Source organism: Chironomus tepperi, unplaced genomic scaffold (assembly GCF_022539635.2).
Source record: "Chironomus tepperi strain 1889 unplaced genomic scaffold, CSIRO-AGI_Ctep_v1 contig_364, whole genome shotgun sequence".
Taxonomy (NCBI): domain Eukaryota; kingdom Metazoa; phylum Arthropoda; class Insecta; order Diptera; family Chironomidae; genus Chironomus; species Chironomus tepperi.
The window spans coordinates 2,560,774-2,574,572 of NW_027226486.1; the positions used below are offsets into that span (position 1 = coordinate 2,560,774).

At 31.7% G+C, this 13,799-nt stretch overlaps 1 protein-coding gene across 1 annotated transcript; it reads left to right on the forward strand.

The window, feature by feature from the left end:
* Window positions 1-2,762: 2,762 nt before the first annotated feature.
* On the forward strand, window positions 2,763-12,222 carry slou (homeodomain transcription factor slouch). The gene is made up of 6 exons (XM_070646697.1): window positions 2,763-3,675; window positions 4,507-4,732; window positions 11,149-11,296; window positions 11,362-11,496; window positions 11,580-11,602; window positions 11,671-12,222. The coding sequence occupies exons 1-6, from the start codon at window positions 2,857-2,859 to the stop codon at window positions 11,856-11,858; spliced, it is 1,539 nt and encodes a 512-aa protein (XP_070502798.1). The 5' UTR covers window positions 2,763-2,856; the 3' UTR covers window positions 11,859-12,222.
* Window positions 12,223-13,799: the final 1,577 nt, after the last annotated feature.

Below are 13,799 nucleotides of genomic sequence, written 5' to 3' on the forward strand. Positions count from 1 at the left end.
TTAGCTCTATTAAGGAGCTTATTCAGCTCAATTAAGCTTATTTAAGTTCAGCTCAATTCAGTTCTTTATTCAGCTCAATTCAGCAATGTTTCTTAATAGTAACTTATTGAGTAATTTATTCAGCTCTATTCAGTAAAATTTGTCTTAATTTGGTAATTTATTCAGCTCAATTTAACACAGTGGAACACAGTTAAGCAACTATTCCGCCCAATTCAGCAACAATGCTGCTTAATTCAGCAACAACAATGCTCAATTCTAAAATTTTAATACAATTCAGCTCAACTGAATTGAATTCTGCATCTTATCCAATTCAATTCAGTAACTATTCAGCAAAATTCAGCGACTACTCAGTTTAGCTTGCAAACTTCTTCAGCTTAATTTGACACAATTAACAATTATTTAACCCAATTCAGCAACTATTCAGCACAATTCAGCAACTTCTCAGTACAATTCAGTAACTACTCAACTTAATTCAGCAATACTCAGCACAATTCAGCAACTACTCAGCTTAGTTCAGCAAGAGTCAATGTAATTCAGTTCAATTCAGCAATTATTTCAGCTTAATTAGCAATTTTGTCCAAAAGTATAATTGGACTATGCTTTAAATTCGAAGAGTTACTAAGCATCACAGACGAACAGTCCGACAATACCAACAATCCCAATATCTATCAGAAAACTTGCACCAAAATTTCAAGAAAAACTAAAAGTGTAAAATTTCCACTTCCCCATCCCTGCCAAGTGACGGAGGAAAAATAAAATTTCTCATTTTTCATTCAAGAGCCACCAACACTCAGAAAAAATGAAAATTTTTGTGTACACAAACAGCATAAAATAAACGAGTAGAATCTAGAAAGCGCAAAATGCTAATACATGAAACCATTAAGCACCAATTTTCTCATTCACATGACGTTATTTTCTGTATCTATAGCTGCTTCATAATCTCACATCTCTCGTACACACACACACACACATACATCCATACCAGCTGCTCCACTTTTTCACTCCTTTTTCACACAACATTTAATGGCAACAAATCTGTAATTGCTTCAAGTAATTGCTGTGTTATTTAAAAATATACACTCGAGCTTCCTTGCCTGCCTTCCTCCCCAATCCCTCTTAAAATTTTATCTCTCATGTCATGCAGCAATATTTCATCTTTTTTGTGCACTCTTATTCCATGTCCAAGTGTCAATGGAGGGGATGCGCACAAAAGAAACTCCCAGCATTAAGGCGGTTCCGATTTTTAATGCAATTTTCACAGATTTTCATTTCTGAGAGAGAGACGAAAAAATTTGAGAGAGAAATCCACTTGCATCTTCCTCACCATAGAACATAAATTGGCCCTTGCATATACATCTGGCATCTGACTCTAGATCTCTTTTACTTTACGATATGTGCTGTATGATGTGATGTGATTTCACACACAAAAAAAGCAGCAGAGAAAAAAGAGGGTGATGAAAAAATTTTTTTTAAAGAGCACACACCATTTAGACACAGAAGCAGGAGAAGAAAATAAAAACATGAAGCATAATTTGTTATTCTTTTCCTCATCGTCGTGTTGATCGGGTGAATGTGTGTTCTGATTATTAGTCTTTATTCGGATACTGATGAAGATTGTTGGAATTAAATAATTTTCCCTCGACAAAAGGTTCTGTTAAGTGTTGCACGTGAATTAAGGAACAAAAAAATAAGTAAATAATTTTCGTTGACTTTTTTTGATTTTTTCTAAGTTTTAAATAAAAATAAGAAAAATTTCAAACAAAAAAAAATTAAAGATTCAAAAGAAAATATTAAGCCGTCGCGTGACAAGTGCTTTGCATAAATAAGAAACAAAAATATTCTTTTTGAGGATTAAAAGACTTTTTCCAAATGGAATAAAGAATGTGAAAAATATAATTTATTTCTTTATGTGTATTTAAATGCTTTTATTGAATGTGACATGACAGACTCTTTTTTGTGATTTAAACTGAGTTGAATTTTTAGTGCAAAAATAAAAGTGTGAAAAGAGAAGGATTGAGATTGAGGAAAAAGTGAAAATTCGGAAGGAGAGAAAGTTGATTTTCAGATAGTTTGATCATTTGAAAGTTCAATATTAACATCTATTCATATAATTTAAAAGAATTTGAATAAACAACAAAATTTATTAAAATAAATTGCAAACTATACCGAGAATTTGATTAATTTTGTGCTTTAAAACATTAATTATCTTAATTTAAAAATATTCAAACTCTAATTTCAAATAAAACAATAAACTAATGCTAATCAGACTGATATGATCCACAAAGTTCAATAACTAATTAAGAATCAATAGTGATAATTTAAAAAACTTAGCATCAACTATGTTCAGATGATACAATTTCGAGAAATTGATAACTTGAATTTGAAATTTGTTTAATATCCTAGCTAACTGAGATCAACAAATAGTTAAAGTGCAAAAGACCAAATTAAAGTAGAAAATCAATAAATTAACCAAAAAAACTTAAAAAAACAAAAAAAGAATAAACAAAAAAATCAAATTTCAACCATTTAAGTTAAAGAATCTAACAAAAAAGTGAAGAAAATTAAAATTTTTAATTTTGAGGTTAAAATTTATTGCAAAATTGAAAAAAAAGACAAGAATTCTAAATTGAGGTTAAAATTAAAAGTGAAAGCTAAATATTAAAAACTAAAGCAAAAACTAGTTAATTCAGAAAATCATAACCTTAAAGTGATGTTAATAACCTCAAACTAGCTGCTAATACACCAAAAACATCAACTACTAGCTAGAATCTCAATTCAAAATCATCTAAAAACTATGAAAATTTAGTGAAATCCACCCAAAAATTCTCAAACTACCAAAAATCTCCCAAAAAAATAATGGTTATGATGCAATCCCCATCACGTTCCGATTCTGGTCGACCAGAGAGTCCCTCATCAAATCCAGAATCACCCATCAATAACAACAACAACAATGAGATTAAAAATCCCAAAATTGATCAAAATTCACCAAAAATAAATCGTTACGACGATGACATAAAGGATGTAAAGCCAAAATTTAGTGTCTTGACAGCAATCAACAAAGAAAATTCATCCACAACAATCAGTCGCAATAATAATTTAGATCAAATTTTATATCCAAAGCCAATAGATCGTGATTTATTAGAGCCAAGTGCCAAATTCTCAATAGAACGTCTTAAGCAATTGGCTGATCAGCGACTGAGTCCATCGAATATTGAAAACAGTGGCCTCTCAAATAATAAAATATTTTCAATTGATCACAGTGCAAAATATCAAAATAATAGCATGATGTCAAATTTAACAGGATTACCGCTTAATGTTGACACAAATAATCATCATCTGGTTCCTGTTTCGACGGTATTCACAAATCATCCGACACCGCATCATTTGAATATACTTAGCCACAATAATCATTTAAAGTATGGATTGTTACCGACCGTCGCTAATGGTAATGTTATTGTCAGCGGTTTACCGAATAATAACAATAATCCAACGGAATTAGACATTGAACGAATAAAATTAGCACGAACACTTAATAATGGTAAAGAGTTATCTGATTTTGGATTTCGTATACAACTTGGCGGTCTTACGACAAATTATTCGCATAGTGAAACACATAGCGATAGTGAGGAATTGAATGTTGATGGTAATGAGGATAGTTCACAGGATGAACATTCGGTGAGTTTTCTAATTAATTCACGGATGAATTATTACATACACACTTACCGTATATACACGTCATGTCCCTTTTTTAACATTATCGTATAGCCAATTTAACAGCCCTTTCCTCCATGTTATTTTGTTAAATTTTAATTGCTCCCCACATATCCACATGTGACTATCTGAATGGTTAGATGACAGGCACTTAGATAGACCCTTTTCAAGTTGAGAGCGATAAGAGAGTTTTTTGGGTGGGTGGGCCAATAGACCAACAACAGACTGCAGTGGGGAATATTTAGCTTTTTGTGCTATGGAATGGACATTGTTGGAACTGTTGTTAGGTAGAAAGACATATAGGGGGACGGATGATCATGTAGGTGTATAGAGGGGTAGACTATCGAACGGAGGGAGTGACTAGGGGACGGATTGACAGCCAGACATCCTGGAAAGCGAATTCTGGAGAAATTTGGCAAAGGGCTTGTGTAAAGCAGGATTAGCGGTGATTCTGACACAATTATACGACGCGAGTCATCTGGGTATGTGGCACTACCGACGCTCATCCCTCTGGGTATGTGTACATACTGACGCACAGACAGACATCGAATATAGACACAAACTAGTGGATAAGCACGATTAATTGAAGCATAGACAAGCAAATGACAAACAGACAGTCGGACTAGCCCAACCTAACTCTCAGCCCAAAACTACCATATCAGCCTATTGGCACACCCTCCTAATCACATCCACCTAACTCCAAAACTCCCAAAAATAACCACAAAAAAAAATATCTGTTGTCACATTTGTTCTAAATATCCTCCTTTATTTTCTTTCATTACATATAATATACAGACATGTCCAGTGGATTTAACACGCTCAATGGATTCAAAACCGAGTATTGATAGTAGTGAAAAGGAGACACCAAAGAGATTGGCATTTTCTGTCGAAAACATATTAGATCCAAATAAATTTACTGGTAGGAGACATTATGGACATAGTATGAATGTATTGAGAATGTGGAATAGCATTGATAGGGATGAGAAAACTGATGATGATCATAGTGATGATGGACATTCGAGTAAGTATTGAAATTTGATTAAAAATTAACGGATTTTTGAGATTTAAATTTTTAACGGCTTTTTAAGATTTGAAATTTTAACGACTTTTTGAGATTTGAAATCTCAAATTAGAATTTTTAGCTGCAAAGCAGGATAATTAGTTGACCTTCCTAATATAAATCCACAAAATCTAAAACAAACAAATTAATAAATTAAATGAACCGTACAAAATCAAGTAATGTTCAGTAAGAAAACTACCTCCTTGTTCCGCCTTATAAAGCACTAGATTAGCAACCAACTAAGTGTAAATAAAGCAGTCATGACGATGATGATGATGATGTTTAATAACTGCTAATTATTTCAACATGAATTTCATTTATACAGCCACTTAATTGGGGGGAAACCAAGCTTATACATACAAAAATTTTATATTTTTCCGCCACCCCTTTTTGCTGGGTGGCAGTTCCGTTTATTAAAAATATCCTCAAACCATTGCTTTTGAGTTTTTCGAAATATGGCATAGAAAATAACATAACAACTCCAACTCGTATCATAACAACAAGTCTATGAAAATGAAACCATTGTATCATAGCATTTTGAGCTCATGGAGGCTCATTTCTCATTCCAATTCAATGGAATATGCACAAATACATTTAAATCGGATGTGTTTGTACGTACCAGTAGAAATTATGCAGATAATAGAAGGATTACTCGTTGAAAAATGATGGATATGTTGATTTAATTAGGAATGATGAATGAAATTTGTCTAAAATGAGGAATTCTAGTTTTAACGGACTTTTTCAATTCAAATTTCTAAGGAATTGAAGAGTTCAAAATTCAACGAGAGTTCAAAATTCCATGAAAATTTTGAATTCAAATTTTAACGGAAATTTAGAATTTTAATTTTCAACCAACTTTTAAAATTAAAATTTTTAATTTTGACTGACTTAAAATTCAATTTAAACGACATTTTAAAATTTAAATTTCTACGAACTTTTAGAATTTCACTTTTGACAGCATTTGGAATTCAAACTTTGATGAAAATTTTGAAACTAAATTTCAAAGGAATTCGAAGATTCAAATTTTAATAGACTTTCTTTAGAAATTTGAATTTTTTAAAAATTTTTAGAATTTATATTTTAAAGACTTTTTTAGAATTCAAAATTCAAATTATAACGGATTTTTGAAATTCAAATTTTTTCAAAATCATAAAATTTGAAAAATTTAGCGTTTTAAAAAAAGAAACCTGGAATTTATACAGCATAAACTTAAATTTGATCTAACATTTCAATCAAATCTAGCATTCTATGTCTTCAAGATTAATTTTAATCCAATTAAATCACAAAAATAAACAAACAAACAATAAAAACTATAAAATTAATTATTGTCAGAGATTATGGCGTAGTTACGTTGGTATAATAATATTTATGCTCCAAAAAGTTTTCAGCATCAAGGGGAGTAGAAAGAGAAAGACAGACTAAGGGGTGCCGTAGTAAGAACTGAAAAATCCTTTTTTTCATTCATTATAAACTCTCAAGTCATTATGAATGTGTGTTGAATCATAATTTGTGAAAATATTTTCATTTAATTTTCGCTTCCATTTTTAACATTATTTGCCTTCCAAATTGCTGTTTTATGTATTCATCTATGACTGCCTTCTACCTCATTATGAGACGATGGAAATATGAGCATGACTCGACTCGGAAGGTGGAGTGAGGATGTTCAAGAAAAAGTTTTTAATGACTCAATTTTAATGATTTTGTTGATGATGGAAATGATGGCAATAATAATGTTGTAAAACGAGAAAATCATACAATCAAAACCCCATGAGCCATGAGAGGCTTTTCGTATTCATTTTGAACCCTACCGCAAAAAAATTATTTGGGTGACAAATGATTTTACGCCGATTAATTAGCAAGATTGTTAATTACCGCATGGTATTTTTAAGGGTATATTGCCACTCACTCCATAATGGCGCGAAATATATATAAAAAGTTTTATGGGGATTTACTGAAAATGATACAATAATATTTATTGTCGTTTTCAAACTTTATGTATACATTAGTGTGGGGCTTGGATTGTTAAACTTGTTTGAATTATGTTTTGTGATAATTTTCATTAGCAGATGGAGTTGCCAGGAGGAAAATAAGTGAAATTTTACTCATTTTCCAATTCTCCTCATTAATTTAAGCATCTGCTGCCATAAAACAACTTTAAAAAACAAGCATTGACAAATTAAAATTCCCGCCATTTTATTTCCTTTTGTTTACATTTTAAAATGACAAAATTACTCTTCAGAGACTGAATTGCTTTGAAATTTTGATATTAATAGCTTTGCTCACGCCAAGTAAACACTTTTAATCGTTTTAAATGCTGTAAATCTTCTTAATTAAGTCGAATTTTAACAAAGAAATCGTCAAGTGAGAGAATTTTTTCCCGCCATTTTGTGTTTTAAGGTCAATTAGTGAGAAAAATGATGTTTTTAAGGTTGATTAATGGATTTAAGTTGGAAATAGCTATTTTAATTGCAATATAACAGTTTTAACTGCAACAAAGTAGTTTTAATTGCAACAAGGTAGTTCAAATTGCAATATTACAGTTTAAGAAGCTCAAAACATTGTAAAAACTCAATAAAATTGTAAATAAAACAGACAAATCACTAAAAATCAGACAAATCACCGAAAAATCATCCAAAAAAGCACTTTCCATCAATACTTAATTAACTTTCGTAAGCTCATTTCACAAGAAAAAATTATTAATTAATCTTATAAAACTCGAGAGCACTCAGTCGATGAGAACAAATTTATTTTTCATAATTTAAATTATAATGTTTATGCAAATGAATTAATGGGAGATAATTTGGAGAAAATTACTCTTACATTAATTATGCAAATTTTATGGTAAACATTCAACCCATTAAATTCTTCATTGCTGCTCATTGTTACCCGTTGCTATAGTAACGGGACTGTGTTGATGATGCTTATGTTGATGAAAAAATAATTCATGCGTTATTACGACAGCATCCTACTACGGCTGTAATTTCATAATAATCCAATCGAAATCCTTGTTTACAGTTTGAAGATTTGACCTTTTTTGAAGATTTCTTTGAAACTTTTTTCAGATTTTTTCCTTTAAAAAGCATTAAATCCTTCCTGTAAATCTCTTTTTACATCGAATTGAGGTCCATTTAAATAACTATGTCATGATTTCCCATTCCATAAAAACCTTTTTTTTTTTGTCTATTTCAATCAATTTACTTCAAACTTTATTTTTAAATCTCGAGTAATGTAAAAGAAGCTGTTAAAGAAGTAAATCGATTTTCACTTTTGTCTTTATCTTTCTCAATTTTTTTACTGAATTTTACACGAGTGAGAATGGAAATGAAATAAAAAGGGGTGACATTTTTTTCTTTGTCAATCTTCAAAAGGAATTTTTGTCTTCTTTTTTGAAGAGGTTTAAAATTTAAAGTGTTGGTGTTAGAGATGGCATTAGGAACGATTAAATGAGTTCGGTGTATTCTTTTTGTAATTTAAATGTTGACAATTTGGTTTTTGGAATTTTTAGAGGCTTATTTTTGAGGGAATTTAAGCTGTATGGTATAATCAGCAGCTAACTACCTCTGTGGTGTAACTGGAAAGGAGTTGAACTAAAATTTGATGTGGTAACTCGAAGATCGACGGTTCGATTCCCCTACGATTCCCTATTTCGTCCTTATTCAAAGGAGTTCAAATCCCACAACTGCTTAATTTACGAAATAAGCAGTCATTCCATTCATTTAATTCAAAATTTGACGCTCTGAGCATTTTTTCTTGTTACTAGGGAATGAATTATTCCAAACAGTAGCACAATCTCTCATTCCTCTCAATTTTTTATTCAATTCCTTTCAATTTTGACTAACTCGAAAGGAACACAATGTGAACAAAATCAGAAAAGGTTTATCCCCCTAGAGCCAGCGTGACTCTAGCGTGGGCCTGAGTTTGTCGAATCTAACATCGAAGCCAAAGTCATCGTACCAGCTTGGTAACAGACTCCTTTAGAACTTTTTTACGTTGTGTACTTTTTGGTCTAGTCATGTAGATTTAAGAGACTGGCAACAGGGAATCTATGGAAGCTAGGATGCTAAGAAGTATCCAACAAATCCCCTTGAGCTAAACAAAACTCTACAGCAACAAAGAGGGCCGTTCTCTTATTGTGTAGACTCCCACAACCTCCTACGAGCGTTACGTAATAAGTGAATGGCCTTCAATAAATCCTGTAACACTCTAAGAACAAAAAAACCAAAAAATTCAAGAAATATCAATGAAACTTTAATTGAAATATCGAATTTCGATTGATTCACCACAATCATCCCTTTAATCCACAGCATCATAGCCTTAACATTAAATTATTACCTTGTCATAAAAATTTCCCATTTTCATTCAATTCACAAAAAAAAAGATTTCCTTCGACAAACAGCAACAACAAAGAAATTTCCCCAAAAGCAAGTAACTTAAGAATAGTAATAAAAAAAAATTCCAATTTGTCATCTCAAAAGCTGATTAAATATTTGAATCCGATACTCGGTAGTTTCATTGATGGGAGAGTAGAAAAAAGGTAAAATCGATTCTGTATAAATATTCAGGAAAAGAAGAAAATAAATTTGAATATCTTTGTGGTTTGTTGAGGGACTTTAGCGCATTTTTGACTGGTAATCAATATCAGAGCTCAAAGTCGACTTGAATTTTGTATGGACTGAAGTTGACTCGAGTCAACTTCGAACTCTGATCAATATTTGATCAACAAAAAAGTGCAAATCAGTTAGTAACCTTGAAAGAAATCAGTTAAAAATCGGATTAAGAATAACGGTCAAACTGTTTTTGAAAATTAACGGATAAGAAAAATTCAAATTTTTTAAAAACAAAAAAACACGTGTTTTTTCCATATTTAACTAAAAAATCGTAATTAAAAGCATTTATCAACTGTTTTAAGCTGTCAAACCGATCAATAAGTCAGCAACTCGACGGCACAGAGCTAATGCTTCATATCCAAGCACTCTACGATATCTGCTTGCTGAGATCTCGCTCCTTATTCAGCTAGACAACAACTCAGCCATCCACCCGATCAAACTGAATAAACATCCATCATACCTTCCAAAAATCACGTTCAAAATCAAATCAAAATCACTTCCATTTCTGGTGTATAAAGTATAAACATATCAATATCGATGGCGAAAAAGGGAAGTGAAAGAGATTAGAATCGTTTGGTTGTAAACATGTACATAGACATAAAATGAATGTGTATTTACAGGGGAGAATGAGAAAATTGATATTTGGACACTTGTTCGTGGTTTGACACTGAACAACAAATGCAATTTGATTCAATTCAAGTATTTTCCACCTTAAAAAAAATACTTTTTTTTCCTCCCTTTTCACGTTCAACAATAGCGCCATGTATCGATTTCATGTATTATTTTACTCACTGCTGTGTGTCTACATATGGATGATGGGGTTCTCGACATGTGCAAAATTGTGTAACCGGAATAATGAATGCATTTTACTCTACATTAATGCCATGACGATATAATTAAATTGTAACAATTTTATTAGTATTGTGTAATCGGATAATTTGTGGGCTATTGATGTGGCACAATAGTCGATCAATAAATGGAGCTTGAATGGCTGGTAATTAATTAAATATCCTAATGGAGAGTAAAGTGATGCAAATATTTAATTTTTTTTTTTGTGCTGCTGCTCTTGCTAATTGAACGGCACAGAAAATGAGAGGCGAAAAATTTTATTTTCGAGTATGCTGAACATTTTTATGGCTGTGCAAATGTGTTGGTGCGGTGCATTGACTCGGTACTCGAGATTTGCGCATAGAAACAAAAAAAAAAAGAAGAAAAAAAAAATCTCATTTTTTACTGCTGCTCCGTCGTTCTCCATTTTGTCTCATAGACAAAAGTCTCAATATGTTCATGTGTGCTCTTCAATCGATAATTTTAATGAATGAAAAATGCTTGAAGGTCTAGAGAAAATGCTGCAGGATTCTTTTATGGGATGATTGAGAAAATTGGAGTAAATTGGGATAAGAATGCTGCATATGATAAATATATTGATTTTTTGGGAATTTATTTCAGATTTTTGTACATTTTGTAGCTTTAAAAATAGGATTTAATTGACTAAAATCGGCACATTTGGTTCCAAATCCTAAAAAGCCGTTAATTATTTAAACTTTAATAAGACGTTGAACATTAAATTCCAAAATATGTTTAATCTTCAAATTTCAAAAGTTTGTTAAATTGAAAATTTAAACAAAAATATAAAAGCCGTAAAATTTTCAAATTTTAAATAACCGTTAAATATAAAAATTCCAGGAAACCGTTGAAAAAATTTTTAAATTCTAAATTCCGTTAAATATTCCAACATTCAAAATCTAATTCCAATAATTTTACTTACAGCAAAAGATCTAAACGACATCGATCCAGATGACATGTGTGACGATACAATGGGTAGTGATATGGAAGGAAGTGACACAGATTCAAAGATGAGTGATTCAAAGAAGAATGGTGATGGAAAGTCACAAGGAAATAACTCAAAACCTCGACGGTAAGTCATGACACCTCTCAAAATACTTTACAGTTGAATTAAAATGTGAAATTCTTTCCCGGCAGAGCTAGAACAGCATTTACATACGAGCAACTGGTATCACTTGAAAATAAGTTCAAAACAACACGATATTTGTCGGTGTGTGAGCGACTGAATTTAGCGCTAAGCCTTAGTCTGACTGAAACACAAGTGAAAATTTGGTAAATATTAAGCAGTTCTGTTTCTATGTAAAATTAGTCATTAACATTCCATTTTCGTTTTCTTATTATTTTATCGACTTTAGGTTCCAAAACAGACGTACAAAATGTGAGTATTTAAACAGCTTGTCAGCTACAGAACATTATGACTAATTTACTATATTTCCATTCATACAGGGAAGAAACAAAATCCCGGACTAGACGTAAACAGCCCCACAATCCCGCCACCATCACAGGCAAGTGGATTTGGTCCCGGATATGCAAGCAGTTTACTGTATCCACATGCAGTTCCATATCCACCTTATGGAGCATACTTTCATCCATTAAGCAGCCACGCACATCACATTGGACATTCACATACATAATAACAACTACATCATCACCATCATCATGCGCCTCCTCATAAGAAAGACAAAAGTGAGAAGGATCAGTGAAAATGACTTTAATGATGGTGATGAACAGTTTAAGATAAGAATTTTTTTTATTATTTTGTAAATAATGGAAATAATTGAACAATGAATGAGAGGTATCCGTTCCAAAATAGTTAAATGCATGATACACATCACGTACATGACAAATTAAGAAGTGACACAACAAAAAATTGTAAATAATGAAAAGAAAAGCAAGAAAAATTTGAAATTTAAATTGATTAAGGTTGATTTTGAAGAATTAGATGGAAGTATTTGAATCCCATGTGCAATTTTAAGTCAAATCTGCGTCTAATTCCTCAAAATTAATCCATAAATTTTGTAAATAATGTAAAATGATAAAAACTTATTTAGAAAGAGAATTGAAGTAATATTAAAGATAATAACAATAAATTTACAATGATCAAAAAAATGTGCTTTGTTTTAAGTTATTCTGTCTATACAGGTGCTGCTTGAGGAGGAGATGTCATTTGTATTGATTTTTTAAAGTTACTGGATAAGTTCAGGTCGATTAAATATTGCAAAAACAGATAATTCCCAGGAAATTGGATCAATTGTGTCATCACATCAATAGATCTGTTTTAAATTGAATAAGTACAGCTATACTAAGTGCAAGGATGTCACACAGTGACGTATTCAAAAGAGACAAGATTGTCAAATCACTTCCGGCACTTTTTTTTGCAAACAAATCTTCATTTTGCTAGGATTTTTCGAGTCTCCCAAATTCCTGCCAAAACTCAACTAGAACAGCGAAAAAACATCAAAATCCTAATTGACTTTACCAGGATTCGAACCTTGATTGCTTGGGTCGGTCGCCGTACACTCTAACCACTACGCCACTGCTACCTTTTTCCCTGTCAAAATCAACTTGCATTTTGTCTAATAATAAACACAACAACATTCCATCCAAATGAGCATCAACATAAATCTACATAACTTACAACAAACTACAGACCACAGCACATACAAAAATTCAAACCCCATTCTTTAAAAAAATGCTCACATGTTAAAAACGCATCTAAAGAGGATTTGAGTAATAAAGAAATTATTTAATCGTCCATAACACGATCAAAAGAAGATGCACTGTCAATGGATTGCTAATTAAATACGGAAGCAGTTAACGAGTTGATGTGCAATTCATTTCACTTATTTTTTTCATCATCATGCCGCAGAAGTGCGCGAGACAAAATTAGAAAAAAAAAATAATAAAAAATCTTCAAAGACATTAATGCCGCCTCGAAATGAGAAAGGAACAATGATTCGGTTAAGTGAATTATTTATGAACCGTTTATTCGTCATATTCTTAACATAAAAATAAGAGAGTCGGTATGACACACAGAAGTTTGAGATGAGAATAGAAAATTAAATTAATTGATCGTTATCTTGCGTCGTTCAAGTGGATTAGCTAAAGATTTATTCTCCCTATGATATAAAACTTATTTTTCTATTATTTTTCATTTCGACTCTCTTTATGTAATACTGTGACGGGGAACTCATCTTCAATTATAATTGGTGTGCAATCATGGATTGGTGTGTATAGAAAAAAAAAGTCTATTGCTATTGTAAACGGAGATTTTTATCTTTTTGATGTGTAGTAAATGAGTTGTTGGGCTAAATTTGTCTGGTTAGGTGTTCAATTTTAAGTAAGTAAGTAAGGGAGTACAATTTTATGATTTACTACAGATAAAGCCATGATTTAATGCCGAGTTTCAAGAAAAGTAACGTTTCAAACGCTCGTATTTAGTCAAAGAAATAATGAAGCTTTACGCTCAGCTTTAATAGCAGTAACACTTTGAAATCAGTTTCAGTAAACGCGTCGCTATAGAAAGTCTCGCTTTCACGCTCGGCTGCCAGAAAAATGACACCTTAAACACCGAG

What these genes read in the sequence shown, in the direction of transcription:
- slou (XM_070646697.1), top strand. Translation starts at nt 2,857, where the DNA reads ATGGTTATGATGCAATCCCCATCACGTTCCGATTCTGGTCGACCAGAG. An exon ending in TAGTGATGATGGACATTCGA is followed by an intron (nt 4,733 to 11,148) that starts GTAAGTATTGAA and finishes TTTTACTTACAG; the next exon opens with CAAAAGATCTAAACGACATC. An exon ending in AATAACTCAAAACCTCGACG is followed by an intron (nt 11,297 to 11,361) that starts GTAAGTCATGAC and finishes CTTTCCCGGCAG; the next exon opens with AGCTAGAACAGCATTTACAT.